Source organism: Haematobia irritans, chromosome 4 (assembly GCF_050003625.1).
Source record: "Haematobia irritans isolate KBUSLIRL chromosome 4, ASM5000362v1, whole genome shotgun sequence".
NCBI lineage: Eukaryota > Metazoa > Arthropoda > Insecta > Diptera > Muscidae > Haematobia > Haematobia irritans.
The window spans coordinates 173,241,192-173,257,857 of record NC_134400.1 but is presented as its reverse complement, the minus strand read 5'-3'; the positions used below and the strand labels follow the sequence as shown (position 1 = coordinate 173,257,857).

General features: G+C 33.1%; 1 protein-coding gene across 4 annotated transcripts in view; it reads right to left on the bottom strand.

Annotated features, from left to right (window-relative positions):
* Window positions 1–16,327, bottom strand: part of Pxn (Peroxidasin) — a 254,896-nt gene extending 238,569 nt beyond the window's left edge. Inside the window, exons 1-2 of one of the 4 annotated variants that reach the window (XM_075306081.1) lie at window positions 15,967–16,327; window positions 10,577–11,659 (exon numbers count right to left, since the gene is read on the bottom strand). In XM_075306081.1, coding sequence (XP_075162196.1) covers window positions 10,577–10,752 — 176 coding nt within the window. In that variant the 5' untranslated portion in view covers window positions 10,753–11,659; window positions 15,967–16,327. Of the gene's footprint in view, window positions 1–10,576; window positions 11,660–12,517; window positions 12,641–15,966 lie in introns of those variants that run through there. The other 3 variants (XM_075306080.1, XM_075306083.1, XM_075306082.1) reach the window with 3 other exon arrangements.
* Window positions 16,328–16,666: the final 339 nt, after the last annotated feature.

The window sequence follows — 16,666 nt, the reverse complement described above, 5'->3', positions numbered from 1 at the left end:
TGTGATAAATTTTGTTGAAATCGGTTCAGATTTAGATAAAGCTCCCATATATATCATTCGCCCGATTTGGATTAATATGGCCACAGATCCAAAAGTTTTACTCTGATTTACAAGAAATTTTGCAGAGGGAGTAGAATTAACATTCTAAATACGCTTGCTATATTTTGTTTAAATCGGTTAATTTAGATATAGCTCCCGAATACATCTTTCGACCGATTTAGACTCATATACCCACAGATATTTTTTTCGCCCGATTTCTGGCATAGGACCACAGAGGTCAAAGCTGTAATCCGATTTTGCACAGGGAGTAGAATTAACATAGTAACTATGCATGCGATTGAAATCGGTTTAGATTTCGATATAGCTTCCGTATATATGTTTTTCCGATTTAGGCAAAAATGCCAAAATACCCACATTTTCCTTATAAAATCGCCACTGCTAAGTCGAAAACTTTTAAAAATGACTTAAATTTTCTTATTACTCTAATACACATCTATCGACCGACAAATCATAAATACGCTTCTGCGAAGTTGCCTCAAAATTGGTTCAGATTTAAATGTTTCCCATATTTTTTAGTAACATTGTGCTTCTCTAGAACTAAAATTTAAACCGGCTGATGTCCTGATTTAAATTTTAGTTCTATAGGTTTTGTAGAAGTACAACAAATTGTCTTCAAATCGGTTAAGATATAAATATTTGTATATGGGAATGTAAACCTTCATGAAGGAGTTGAGATGGTAACACAAATTTTGATCTACAAAGTGGTGAAGGGTATAATATAGTCGGCCCCGCCCGACTTTAGACTTACTTACTTGTTTTAATTAAGTTTTCTCTATCAGTGCGTATGTATTTTTGTTACATTTGACATTTAAGAATAAATTTTGCATATGCCATAATATATTTATTATATTTTTCACACAGCCATGGACTGGATGCACATAATTAATTGTCAACCCACATAATACACTTCATTGGATAAATTAATGACGATAGAATGTCATTAAATCAAAAGTACTCCAATATCATGAAAAAAACACCTATTTATTTATTCACACTTTAATATTTATTAAGCCCTTGTAATGTTCGCAAGACTCACATAGTCTATTCAGTACATCGACGATTTTTAAAAAGAGCTAAAGTAACAAAATAGCAAAAATATTAAAAATATTCGCCATCCTAATTAATGTGAGTTTATAAAATAAAGACATGACTAGTATATGAGGAATATTTAAATCTTGAGTTAAGGCATGATTTGGTTATAAATATTTTCAAGCAATCTAAGAAAATTTACTAAACATAATTCTTTTTTTTTCACTTGTTCAAAAAAAATTTGGATTTTGATTGCAAAAAAATGGAGGAACTATTTTGTGGGATATACGAATTTAGTAAATCTTTATGCTTCATTTATGTATACTTTTTCCCTCCGTTTTAGTTCATTTAACTAACGTACACAAAATGTTATTAAAGTTAAGACAATTTTCTCAAAACATAATAATTCCATGAACTAACTGAATAGAATTAAATTGCTTTAGTATTAATACCCTTAATATTTTAGCAACGTGTGCAAAAATTGGTCAAACTCGGTTTAGATTTAAATATAGCCCCAAGATATATGTTCTTCCGATTTAGACAAATATGGCCAGAATGCCCACATGTTATCCATTATTTCAATTTACCCATAATGTAGTATTATCCTACACACCACAATTTTCTATAGAAATAAAATGTTGACAAAATTTTCTATAGATATAAAATGTTGACAAAATTTTCTATAGAAATAAAATTTTGCAAAATTTTCTATAGAAATAAAATTTTGCACAATTTTCTATAGAAATAAAATTTTGACAAAATAGAAATAAAATTTTGCAAAATTTCTATAGAAATAAAATGTGTATAAAATATTCTATAAAAATAAAATTTTGACAAAATGTTCTATAGAAATAAAATTTTGACAATATTTTCTATAGAAATAAAATGTTGACAAAATTTTCTATAGAAATAAAATAGTGACAAAATTTTCTACAGAAATAAAATTTTGACAAAATTTTCTATAGAAATAAAATTTTGACAAAATTTTCTACAGAAATAAAATTTTGACAAAACTTTTTATAGAAATAAAATTTTGACTAAATTTTCTATAGAAATAAAATTTTAACAAAATTTTCTATAGAAATAAAATTTGGACAAAATTTTCTATAGAAATAAAATTTGACAAAATGTTCTACAGAAATAAAATTTTGACAAAATTTTCTATAGAAATAAAATTTTGACAAAATTTTCTATAGAAATAAAATTTTAACAAAATTTTCTATAGAAATAAAATTTTGACAAAATTTTCTATAGAAATAAAATTTTGACAAAATTTTCTATAGAAATAAAATTTTGACAAAATTTTCTATAAAAATAAAATTTTGTCAAAATTTTCTATAGAAATAAAATTTTGATAAAATTTTCTGTAGAAATAAAATTTTGACAAAATTTTCTATAGAAATAAAATTTTGACAAAATTTTCTATAGAAATAAAATTTTGACAAAATTTTCTATAGAAATACAATTTTGACTAAATTTTTTACAGAAATAAAATTTTGACAAAATTTTCTATAGAAATACAATTTTGACAACATTTTCTATAGTTTATTTCTTTTGACAAAATTTTCAGTAGAAATAAAATTTTTAGACAATTAAAATTAAAACTTGGTTTTTCTGTGCGTGTGAACTAAAATAAAGTTAAATTGGCTTTAGTGAAATAAAGAGTTCACTTTTATTTGAGCGTACTTGATTGTATTAATCCGAAGTGCAATGTGTTCACATATATATATGTAATGTAATGTTATGTTGGTATGGACAGACGCCTGTATTATCTTAGATTTTCCAAACGAATAGAGTTAATTAAATAAATTACGTTTATTTCTTTTGACAAAATTTTCAGTAGAAATAACATTCTGAGACAATTAAAATTAATAATCGAAATAAAATTTTGACAAAATTTTCTATAGAAATAAAATTTTGACAAAATTTTCTATAGAAATACAATTTTCACAAAATTTTCTATAGAAGTAATATGTTTATACCGCTACTGTGGTACAGGGTATAATAAGTTTGTGCATTTGTATGTAACGCCAAGAAGGAAAAGTCTGAGACCCATCGTTTAGTATACCGATCGTCTTAGAATTAAATTCTGAATCGATTTAGCGATGTCCGTCTGTCTGTATATGTAATTTTGTGTGCAAAGTACAGCTCGCAGTTTAAGTCCGATCGTCCTCAAATTTGGCACAGAGTTTTACATTGGCTCAAAGACAAAAGCTATTGATTTTGAAAAAATCGGTTCAGATTTAGATTCAGATATAGCTGCCATATATATTTATCACCGATCTGGTCATAATTGACGTATTTATCAACGTATTTTCTCAAAATTTCGGGCAGCCAAATATTTTGGGGCTTTCGTAAGATATGCGTAAGATATATATATATATATATATATATATATATATATATATATATATATATATATATATTTATATATATATATATATATATATATATATATATATATATATATATATATATATATATATATATATATATATATATATATATATATATATATATATATATATATATATATATATATATATATATATATATATATATATATATAGTGGGAGTGGGTGATACGGTTAAAATTTGGTCAATATAAACTTGACGTATTTCTTTCAATTTTGCATTTAAAAAACCTGAACACCCCTCATTTTGAAGGTGTGTGTGTGTAGAATATTGCTCCTATTTCGATTTTGGAATTCACTCTTCAGTTGGCAAAATGCCGTCCAAGCAAGAAGAGCAGCGTATCAAAATTTTGCTCGCGCATCGCGAAAATCCGAGCTACTCGCACGCAAAGCTGGCAAAATCGCTAAAAGTTGCCAAAACAACCGTTACAAATGTAATTAAAGTGTTTGGGGAACGTTTGTCGACAGCCAGGAAGTCTGGATCGGGGGGAAATCGAAAACCGGAAGCCGCTGAGACGACAAAGAGAGTTGCCGGTAGTTTCAAGCGAAACCCTAACCTCTCTCTCCGAGATGCCGCAAATAAGCTGGGTGTATCGTCTACAACCGTGCATAGAGCCAAAAAATGAGCCGGACTATCGACTTACAAGAAGGTAGTGACTCCAAATCGCGATGATAAATAAAATACGACGGCCAAAGCGCGATCCCGGAGGCTGTACACGACGATGCTGACGAAGTTTGACTGCGTGGTAATGGACGACGAAACCTACGTCAAAGCCGACTACAAGCAGCTTCCGGGACAGGAGTTTTATACAGCAAAAGGAAGGGGAAAGGTAGCAGATATTTTCAAGCACATAAAACTGTCAAAGTTCGCAAAGAAATATCTGGTTTGGCAAGCCATCCTGTGGCTTGAAAAGCAGCATTTTCATAGCTTCCGGGACTTTCAACCAAGAAATTTACGTGAAAGAGTGTTTGAATAAACGTCTGCTGCCTTTCCTGAAGAAACACGGTTGTTCCGTACTGTTTTGGCCGGATTTGGCATATTGCCATTACGGTAAAAAGGCCATGGAGTGGTACGCCGCCAACAACGTGCAGGTGGTTCCCACGGACAAGATCCCTCCCAACACGCCAGAGCTCCGCCCAATTGAGAAATACTGGGTTATTGACAAGCGGAACCTAAAGAAGACCAAAAAAACTGCTAAGGACGAGCAGCAGTTCAAGGTAAACTGGCTTTCTGCGGCGAAGAAGGTGGACAAGGTGGCTGTACAAAATCTGATGGCAGGTGTCAATCGTGAGGCCCGGCAATTCGGATTTTGAAAAGCGAAAGCCTAACTGAATATTTTTCCTGAATTTTATACTAATTGAACTTGAAAAAGAAATTTAATTTGATTTTTTAAATAAACGATTTCACCGATTTACACGCGTTTACCCTTGACCAAATTTTGACCGTATCACCCTTTATGCATGTCAAATTTGGTCAAAATCGGTTCATATTTAGATATAGCTCCCATATATATGTACGCCAGAGTAGGGGAAATATGGTATAAAGTTTCATATTTTAGACCCATTTTCAATGAAAGTTCCTTCCAATTGCCACGATAGTTTCCACAGAGAATACATTTAATATGCTATTTAAGTGCGTCATCTTGATCTAATATGGCCAAAATACCCACATTTTACACAAAATTCTGTGATAATTTGCACAATTCGTAGTCATATCCTACACACTGTTATGCCAAACTTTCCACAAAATGGTCGAATTTTAAATTAAACTCCGACTTGTGGAAATATCGCCCGAATTGGCCAAATAATATATCACAACCCACAATTGACCATATATTTTGGCGAGATTTAACCAATATCCTTGTAAAATCGACACTGCTGAGTAGCAAAAATTGTAAATATTACTCAAATTGTCCTATATCTTGAATACATAGACGCAAAGAAAAAAAAAAGTTTGGACAACGTGTACCGAAAACGTTTTTCTTTTGTTAGAGTTTTTTGAATTGCTTCGAAAATTTTAAACTTTTATCACCAAAAAAATTCGTTTGTTACAAAATTTTTATTTTTTCAATAAAAAAAGTTATTTTTAAAACAACAACACAGTCCATTTCGTTTATATCAAACACTGTTCGTTTCTGACTTTAGGTATTTAATAATACACATTTTACAGTTCAAAATTTAATATAGTACAATGTAATGTTGGACATTTTTTCGGAATCTTCCGAACATATCTGGAATATATGTAAAAAAAAAACAAAAAAAAACTTTGGTCGAAGCGGGGATCGAACCCACGACCCTTGGCATGCAAGTCGGACGTAGCAACCACTGCTCCACGGTTACAAACTAAATGTTTGTTTCTGTTAAATAAACTTTGTTTATTCGGTTCGTGGGCGCCGCAAACTATGCTATATAAATATAACTTATATGGATAATTATCTATTGATGACCATAACAGGTACATAGCTTAGTGGTTAGTGTGTTGGCTTACAAAGTGCATGGTCCGCGGTTCGATTCTCCGTCCAGGCGAAAGGTAAAAAAATAATAATTTAAAAATTTATAAAATCGTATAATTTCTTCTACATTGTTTGCATTACAGAACAAGGTGCTAAGAACTAAAAAACTTCGTGGAAGTGAGAAAGATGTGAGGAAAAATGCAATTATCCAGAAAAAAATTTTTTTTGAGTTAGTCTTTATGAAATTGTTTTTACATCCTGGAAAAGAATAAACCTTTATCACAAAAAGTATATACTTTTCTTCCAAATACACTTCCTTACAGCGAAAAGCAAATGAGAAACGAACTTTGTTTGTCCAAAATTTAGTTTGGGAGGAAAGAATTATTTTTTTGCGTGTATGTATCGCCCGATAAATCATAAATGCTCTTTTGTACAATTGCATCAAAATTGTTCTAGCTTTATATTTCCCATATTTTTATATATATAGGATGGGGGTATATTAACTTTGTCATTCCGTTTGTAACACATCAAAATATTGCTCTAAGACCCCATAAAGTATATATATTCTGGGTCGTGGTGAAATTCTGAGTCGATCTGAGCATGTCCGTCCGTCCGTCTGTTGAAATCACGCTAACTTCCGAACGAAACAAGCTATCGACTTGAAACTTGGCACAAATAGTTGTTATTGATGTAGGTCAGATGGTATTGCAAATGGGCCATATCGGTCCATTTTTACGTATAGCCCCCATATAAACGGACCCCCAAATTTGGCTTGCGATTGCTCTAAGAGAAGCAAAATTCATCCGATCCGGCTGAAATTTGGTACATGGTGTAAGTATAGGGTCTCTAAAAACCATGCAAAAATTGGTCCATATCGGTCCACTTTTATATAGAAATTGGTCCATATCGGTCCATAATTACATATAGCCCTCATATAAACCGATCCCCCGATTTGGCTTGCGGAGCCTCTAAGAAAACCAAATTTCATCCGATCCGGCTGAAATTTGGTACATGGTGTTAGTATGTGGTCTCTAACAACCATGCAAAAAGTGGTCCACATCGGTCCATAATTATATATAGCCTCCATATAAACCGATCCCCCGATTTGGCAAATTTTATCCGATCCGGCCGAAAATTGGTATATGGTGTTGGTATATGTTCTCTAATGACCATGCAAAAATTGGTCCACATCGGCCCATAATTATATATAGCCCCCATATAAACCGATCCCCAGATTTGACCTCCGGAGCCTCTAAGAGAAGCAAATTTCATCCGATCAGGCTGAAATTTGGTACATGGTGTTAGTAAGTGGTCTCTAACAACCATGCAAAAAGTGGTCCACATCGGTCCATAATTATATATAGCCTCCATATAAACCGATCCCCCGATTTGGCTTGCGGAGCCTCTAAGAGAAGCAAATTTTATCCGATCCGGCCGAAAATTGGTATATGGTCTCTAATGACCATGCAAAAAGTGGTTCACATCGGTCCATAATTATATATAGCCTCCATATAAACCGATCCCCCGATTTGGCTTGCGGAGCCTCTAAGAGAAGCAAATTTTATCCGATCCGGCCGAAAATTGGTATATGGTGTTGGTATATGTTCTCTAATGACCATGCAAAAATTGGTCCACATCGGCCCATAATTATATATAGCCCCCATATAAACCGATCCCCAGATTTGACCTCCGGAGCCTCTTAGAGGAGCAAAATTCATCCGAGCCGGTTGTAATTTGGTACGTGGTGTTAGTATATGGTATCCAACAACCATGCAAGAATTGGTCCATATCGGTCCATAATTATATATAGCCCCCATATAAATCGATCCCCAGATTTGGCTTGCGGAGCCTCTAAGAGAAGCAAATTTCATCCGATCCGGTTGAAATTTGGTACGTGGTGTCAGCATATGATATCGGTTCATAATCATGGTTGCCACTCGAGCCAAAAATAATCTACCAAAATTTTATTTTTATAGAAAATTTCGTTAACATTTTATTTCTATAGAAAATTTTTGTTACAATTTTATTTCTATAGAAAATCTTGTCAAAATTTTATTTCTATAGAAAATTTAGTCAACATTTTATTTCTATAGAAATTTTTGTTAAAATTTTATTTCTATAGATTTTTTTTCCAAATTTTACTTCTATAGAAAATGTTGTCAAAATTTTATTTCTATAGAAAATTTTTGTTAAAAATTTATTTCTATAGAAAATCTTGTCAAAATTTTATTTCTATAGAAAATTTAGTCAAAATTTTATTTCTATAGAAAATTTAGTCAAAATTTTATTTCTATAGAAAATTTTGTTAAAATTTTATTTCTATAGAAAAGTGTGTTAAAATTTTGTTTCTATAGAAAATTTACATACAATTTAGAAGACGGTGTTAGGAGGTTTTAAGATACCTTGCCATCGGCAAGCGTTACCGCAACTTAAGTAATTCGATTGTGGATGGCAGTGTTTAGAAGAAGTTTCTACGCAATCCATTGTGGAGGGTACATAAGCTTCGGCCTGGCCGAACTTACGGCCGTACATACTTGTTGTACATTGTGTTTCATCCCAGGGTGTTAGCCCTAGCGATTTTTTAGAAGTACAAAAAATTATCTCCAAATCGTTTCAGAAATATAAACCTTGATAATAACTCCCAACAAATTTGAAGAAGTTGAGATGGCAACACAAATTTTGGTCTACATAATGGTGAAGGGTATAATATAGTCGGCCCCACCCGACTTTAGACTTTACTTACTTGTTTTGATGATAAAAAATTTAAATTTTCGAAGAATTTCAAAAAAATTCCAACAAAAGGAGAACGTTTCGATAAACGTTTTTTAAACCTTGTTATACCCTCCACCATAGGATGGGGGTATATTAACTTTGTCATTCCGTTTGTAACACATCGAAATATTGCTCTAAGACCCCATAAAGTATATATATTCTGGGTCGTGGTGAAATTCTGAGTCGATCTGAGCATGTCCGTCCGTCCGTCCGTCCGTCCGTCTGTTGAAATCACGCTAACTTCCGAACGAAACAAGCTATCACTTTGAAACTTGGCACAAGTAGTTGTTATTGATGTAGGTCGGATGGTATTGAAAATGGGCCATATCGGTCCACTTTTACGTATAGCCCCCATATAAACGGACCCCCAAATTTGGCTTGCGATTGCTCTAAGAGAAGCAAATTTCATCCGATCCGGCTGAAATTTGGTACATGGTGTTAGTATATGGTCTCTAACAACCATGCAAAAATTGGTCCGTATCGGTCCACTTTTACGTATAGCCCCCATATAAACGGACCCCCAAATTTGGATTGCGATTGCTCTAAGAGAAGCAAATTTCACTCGATCCGGCTGAAATTTGGTACATGGTGTTAGTATATGGTCTATAACAACCATGCAAAAATTGGTCCATATCGGTCCATAATTATATATAGCCCCCATATAAACCGATCCCCCGATTTGGCTTGCGGAGCCTCTAAGAGAAGCAAATTTCATCCGATCCGGCTGAAATTTGGTACATGGTGTTGGTATATGTTCTCTAATGACCATGCACACATAGGTCGAAATCGGTCCATAATTATATATAGCCCCCATATAAGCCGATCCCAGATTTGACCTCCGGAGCCTCTTAGAGGAGCAAAATTCATCCGATCCGGTTGAAATTAGGTACGTGGTGTTAGTATATTGTCTCTTACAACCATGCCAAAATTGGTCCATATCGGTCTTTAGTTATATATAGGTGATCCCCAATCACACAAAAATTGGTCCTTATCGGTTCATAATCTCGAGCCAAAAATAATCTACCAAAATTTAATTTTTATAGAAAACATTGTCAAAATGTTATTTCTATAGAAAATTTTGTCAAAATTTTATTTCTGTAGAACATTTTGTCAAAATTTTATTTCTATAGAAAATTTTGTCAAAATTTTATTTCTATAGAAAATTTTGTCAGAATTTTATTTCTATAGAAAATTTTATCCAAATTTTATTTCTATAGAAAATTTTTCCAACTTTTACTTCTATAGAAAATGTTGTAAAAATTTTATTTTGTCAAAATTTTATTTCTATATAAACTTTAAACTTAATTATATACGTATTTAGTCGGCCTTTTTTAGTTTGATATATACCATGTATGGACTATGTGGTATATATTACGGTGTTAGGAAGTTTTAAGATACCTTGCCATCGGCAAGTGTTACCGCAACCCAAGTAATTCGATTGTGGATGACAGTCTTCAGTAGAAGTTTCTACGCAATCCATGGTGGAGGGTACATAAGCTTCGGCCTGGCCGAACTTACGGCCGTATACACTTGTTTTTTTATTTGCGTGTAGCGATATTTTATTCAGATAGGTTTCTTGGGAAAAATCAAATCAAATGTAGATATAAATCCTACATGAAATACGCTTCCAATTTATTTATTACCCCTTACAAAAGCATCCAAGCATCCGCTAAAATTTCCCCCGAATCGTAAATCCCCTAAATTTGGAGTATAGTCCCCGACTTGGTAACACTGGTTACACCAAACAGACATACAAATAATGTTATGTGGTAAAAAGTTGTTGGTTTCTATTTTCCCACAAAAAACAAACCAGGTAAACAATTTTAAAATAGCACAAAAAATACTTACAGAACTTTAGTATCCAGGGGAACTTGGGGTATAGTTGTTAGACGGGCACGTATGCAACGTACAGTGCGTTGAAAGCAATTGCAGCCAGTGGGGCATGCAACAGCCATAGTGGGTCCGTATACGGCCACTAAAAGACATGCCCACAAAGTGGTGAAAACAATCAAGTTACGAGTCATTTTCAGTTCAAAAGGCCGCAACTACCCAATTTTTGGCAAGAACTTTAAGACTGAGTATTTTAAGCCAAGCAACCGAACGACCGACCGACCGTCTGTCTAACAGAGAGGATATTCGCTTTAATTTCCTGTATGGCTGGTATTCTCTTTGCTTCTTTTTCCTGGTGATGCGTGGTTTAACTTTTAGCACAAAACACGGAAACACTCACACATGGACAAAAATAAAAATATCGTTTCACCGACACGTATGCTCCTTGGCAAAATGGGCAATGGGATGTTCAACTTGTTGGGAATAGTTTCACCGTACAACTTTCACAGAATGGCAAAGTTTTTGGGTTCGCACAACACTGCTTTTACTTAATTGAAAATAATAATAATTTTTCTTTTCTTCTGTTTGCACAATAACGGAGATATTTGAGATGGTATCAGATGAGAAGCCTTGAAAAGACTAAGGGCAATTTTCCACTTCTCCGCTTCCTCACTCTTTGAAACGGTTATGTCCTTGCCTTGCCTTGCAAACCGTTTTAGTTTATTTACCCTATACGGCATTCATGCATCAAATGGTTTATTATTAAACACTCTTTTTAATTAAGACAATTTGGCCTGTGTTGTTTTTTTTTTCCTTTTTTAGTTTACCAAGTTTTGCAACAACCTCCACAAGGGTGCTTTGTTGTTTGGTGATCCGTAGCGACGCAACAGCCTTTTGTTATGGCTCACGCACAGTAACTGAGAAAATTTTTGTTTAATCACTCAGAAACTTCCGTTTAATTCGCTTTTTTAATTCCTTTTTATATGGGATTTGAATTTGTATTTTCAGAAATGTTGATATCTACTTTGGAGTGGTTCACAATTGGTTCACATTTTTTTTTTTGTTGGCTTATAAAATTTCTTCAATATTATTCAAGAACATCTAGACAAGAATAAAATACAAAAAATTAAGGCAGTGGACCAGTGCAATTGTGTGTGTCCGTTTTTTGTGTTAATGTTAATTTTATCGCTCACTAGCATGTTTTAAGGTTTTTAGAACAATCACTGCGTTTCACTATCATCCAGTTTGAGTTTTTGTTTTGTGTATTTGAAAAAGACCAATTTGTCCTACACCGAAAAAAATGCTTACTTGAATCCAAAGATTTTGGTCTTCCCATAAAGATTTTTGTAATGATTTCCAGCCAAAGATGCGGCTTCTTTAAAATTAATACATGTTTGTATTGCAAAAAAAATATTTGTATGTAGTTAAATTTTATTACTTTTTTCGAAATTTTCCACAACGCAATGTAATTTTCTTTGTTTTAAGTATGTCTCCAACTTCAATGTGAACTAAAGCAGAGGAAATTTTCGCATGATTCTTAAAAATACTTTCCTCAGGAACGAAATTCGATACAAACGAAATTCCCGTTTGTTATAAAGTATTTGTTTAAATAGCAAATATACCTTAATTTGTGACAAGTGCTGCAACGATTTTATCTAAAGAGTTTTATTATGCGACACATATAATTTATTTAACATTTCTGTTCAATTTTATGTTTAATGAGTAATGAGTTTTATTTACTTCAATAGAAACTTTTTTTAGCATGACAAGAAAATTTAGTTTGTCTAAAATTTCGTTCCTCAGGAAATTAAAAGTCTTCCTTCTTTCATTGTGTTTAAAATGGACATGATTTAGCGCCAATGATTTTCTTCTTTACTTTAAGTTCATTTTTTTTTCTTCTATGAGAGGATGTAATTTCGTGAACTGTAGTTAAACAGTACAACGGGGCATTAAATGTACCTGGGTTTAACAACGCTTTGTGGAAATCTCAAAATGTGGAGTACAATTTAGTTCAATTTTTGCACGAGTCAGTTCGTTCCTTCTATAAAACAGTCTACTTTTCTTTCGGTGTAGTTTTAAATCTCAGCTTTAAAACAAATAAAATCGAATTGTCCTTCTCTCTTTGGGATACACACAAAAATATCAATTAATTTGATTGTCAATACAATTAAAATTATGTTTAAATTTGAGCTAACAACGTAATTTGTAAATACAATTACGATTTTAGTCACTTTAGCGACTAATTTTGTTCTATCAACAAAAATTTTGTTGAACTTAAAAATTTTCTGTAACAACAATTTATTGTTAGCTCAAAAATTATAATATTATATTGTGTGTAGATTAACAAAGCTATTCACATAAAAATAAATGCCAGTTTAAAAATCTAAATTATAACAGATACTTCAAAGTAAACAATGTTTCCTTTATTCCTAAAACAAACTTTAAACTAAAGTTCAAAAATTCTCAAACTAAGTCTTAGTCTCTATTTGGAAAATTTTTATCTTAAATCGAAAGATTAGGCAAAAAATATTTGTCTTTACTTTAAAATATTTGTCTTTACTTTAAGGGAAATGTGCCTTACTTCAAAGACATATGACTTTAACGGTGGGAGCCACCGTGGTGCAATGGATAGCATGCCCGCCTTGCATACACAAGGTCGTGGGTTCGATTCCTGCTTCGACCGAACACCAAAAAGTTTTTCAGCGGTGGATTATCCCACCTCAGTAATGCTGGTGACATTTCTGAGGGTTTCAAAGCTTCTCTAAGTGGTTTCACTGCAATGTGGAACGCCGTTCGGACTCGGCTATAAAAAGGAGGTCCCTTGTTTTTGAGCTTAACATGGAATCGGTCAGCACTCAATATTAAGAGAGAAGTTCACCACTGTGGTATCACAATGGACTGAATAGTCTAAGTGAGCCTGATACATCAGGCTGCCACATAACCTAACGGGGGGATGCAAAATTTGAAAAATTCGTCTTCTAAATTATTATAACCTGCGCCACACTGTAGAACAGGGTATTATAATGTTTGCAACACCCAAAAGGAGACGAAATACACACAAAAAAATTTTCTGATTCAATCACGAAATTAATTGATCCAATTAATTTTTTAATTGAAATGTCTTCAATCACTGAAATGATAGTATCAATTACAAAATTAATTGACAGTCAATTAAAAAATTAATTGATGCTATTAATTTGTGCGATTGGCTTTTATTTTAATTAAAAAATTATGGATTCAATTAAATTTTTAATTGTATATTTTTTAAAACTCAATTAAGATTTTAATTGGAAAAAAATTCGTGAGCAATATTGCTCAGGGCCGGCCCCTGAGTCGATTTAGCTATGTCTGGCTGTCCGCCCGTCTGTCTTTGAACACATTTTTGTAATCAAAGTCTAGGACGCAATTTTAGTCCAATCGACTTAAAATTTGGCTTACCAAATTTTAGATATAGCTCCCATATATATCTTTCGCCCGATATCTACTAATATGGCCCAAGAAGCCAGAAATTCAGCCTGATTTACTTTAAATTTTGCATAGAGAGTAGAAGTTATATCGTAGCTATGCATGCCAAATTTGGTTGAAATCGGTTACGATTTAGATATAGCTAACATATATATATCTTTCGCCCGGACTTATATGGCCCCAGAGTTTTACCCCAATTTTGTTGAAATTTTGCACAAGGAGAACAGTTAGTACTTTAGTCAAGTGTAATAAATTTGATTCAAATCGGTTGAGATTTAGATATAACTGCCATCTATATCATTCGACCGATTTGCCCTCATATGACCACAGAGCCAAAGTTGTACTCTGATTTACGTGAAATCTTGAACAGGGAGTAGAATTAAAATAGTAACTATCCATGTCAAATTTGCTTGAAGATATAATTGAGATTTAGATATAACTGCCATCTATATCATTCGCCCGATTTGCCCTCATATGACCACAGAGCCGAAGTTGTACTCTGATTTACGTGAAATTTTGAACAGGGAGTAGAATTAAAATAGTAACTATCCATGTCAAATTTGCTTGAACTCGGTTCAGATTTCAATGTAGCTTCCATAGCATATATGCTTTTCCGATTTGGGCAAATATGGCCAAAATATCCACATTTTCCTTATAAAATCGCCACTGCTAAGTCGCAAAATTGTAAAAATGACTCCGACAAATCTGTTGAATTCTATATATAGAGGTTTTTGTCCCAATTACATACATTTAAATATGACTTTCCCTTTTCTTTTTTATCATACATTTACTGTATGATTAAAATAAACAATAAATAAATAAATAAATAAATAATAAATATGACTCGATCTGAGATTATGCAACCCAAATCTTAAGACACGTAATTGTAATTTACACTATATTTAGGACAAATTTGATTAAAATGAAGACGTTTGAGTCTTCCAGACATCGGAAGGTATTAGCATCCATTAATTAGACTCCGGCTTTCATTAAAACATCGGAGGGTCATTGGACAACGTCCAGTGAGGTACTATTGGACATAAATTTTCCTGGAAATCAGACGGCTGAATCATCTTGTGACGGTACCATAAAGTCTCAACGGTCATTTCCTATCGGGGAAATTGCTTTGGATCTTTCAAATCCCCCGGACCACATGATGGAATTACTGCGGCGGAATTTTTAACAGTGACTGACAGAATTATCCAGTGATTGTTGGGGATATATAAAGGCTGTAGCAACTTAGCATATATATTCCAGGAAAGTGGGGGGGGGGGGGGCGTTTTCATTCTAAAAGCGGGAAAATACTTTCACTCGAGTGCGAAGGATTTCCAATCAATCAATCAGAAAAAGTCCTTAGTTAAACTAATACTGAATTTAACTGATTTTGATTGCAAACAAATATTTGTTTGTAGATACATTTTATTACTATTGTTTTTTTTTCCACACCAAGAAAGTGAGGGGACACAAAAGTCGTAAAGTGGGAAAATCCTTTCACTCGAGTGCGAAGGATTTCCTATCAATTATTCCTTCTTAAGGAATCTAGTGATTTAGATCCATAGAGAGCTATATCACCGGTATTCCGATTATCCAAATTGCCCGAAACTAGAAATGAAGTATTTTGAAATCAGATTTTGAATATGGTATTTGTTATTGGATTTTGAATATGGCATTTGTTATTGGAATTTCCCAGCAATTCAGTATAATTGGGAGAAAAATATTTTTCGCATATGAATAACACATCTAACAATCGTGGATGCTCCACACAATTTGCATGTAGCAACACTTCTTAATTTAATGCTTTTTTATGTAACGTATTTAGATAATTGAACTAAACTAAATTCACAAAATCTTGCAATGCAGGATATTAACACCGATATGGTCTTTTGTCTGATAAGAAAACACGGACACAAACACATTCACTACCACTCAAGCGATTCTCACACATTTCATACTTCATAGTTGTTCTCTTCTTCTTTTTCTTTGATTTTGATTGCTTGTTTCTGTTGTTGATTTCCTTTATCGCATCGCGCACACTTTTAAATGGACTTCCGTTATATCGTTGTTAAATAAGGGCAACAACAACCTAATGTTTTTTTTTCGTTTCTCACAACATTTAAGTATGGTTTCGATTTTTTTTCTTTTTGTTTTGCTACAAAAAGAATTTTGTATATTTTTTTATAATGGCACCAACTTTTCTCTCTCTCTATGATTTCTTTTTTACATCCGGTAACGATGTGAGATTTTCAATTCAAGCGGCACACAACAACAACCGTTCGCGACGACCATCAATGCACATCTGATTCGAATGGAGGAATGTTGTCAATGAATGAATGCATTCGAGAAAATTTCATAGATTTTCCTCATGCAAACCAGGAACGAACATCCTACTATATGTCATCACATTCTCAATTGAGAAAGAGCAAGAGAGTGTGAGTGGGTGGATTGTTGTGTGGCGTTATTTGTGAGAGAGTGTTGTGGGGGGAAGGAGTATTAAGAAAACAAATTCTAATTGCATGCAAAACAATTTTTTACGATGAGACAGTCAGTCTTGTGATTTGTTGGTATTATTCGTTGTTGTTGATGATTTCGTAGCGTTCGTTGTGCCACACGACTCTTGTTTCTAAGGTATCTTCATACGATAAC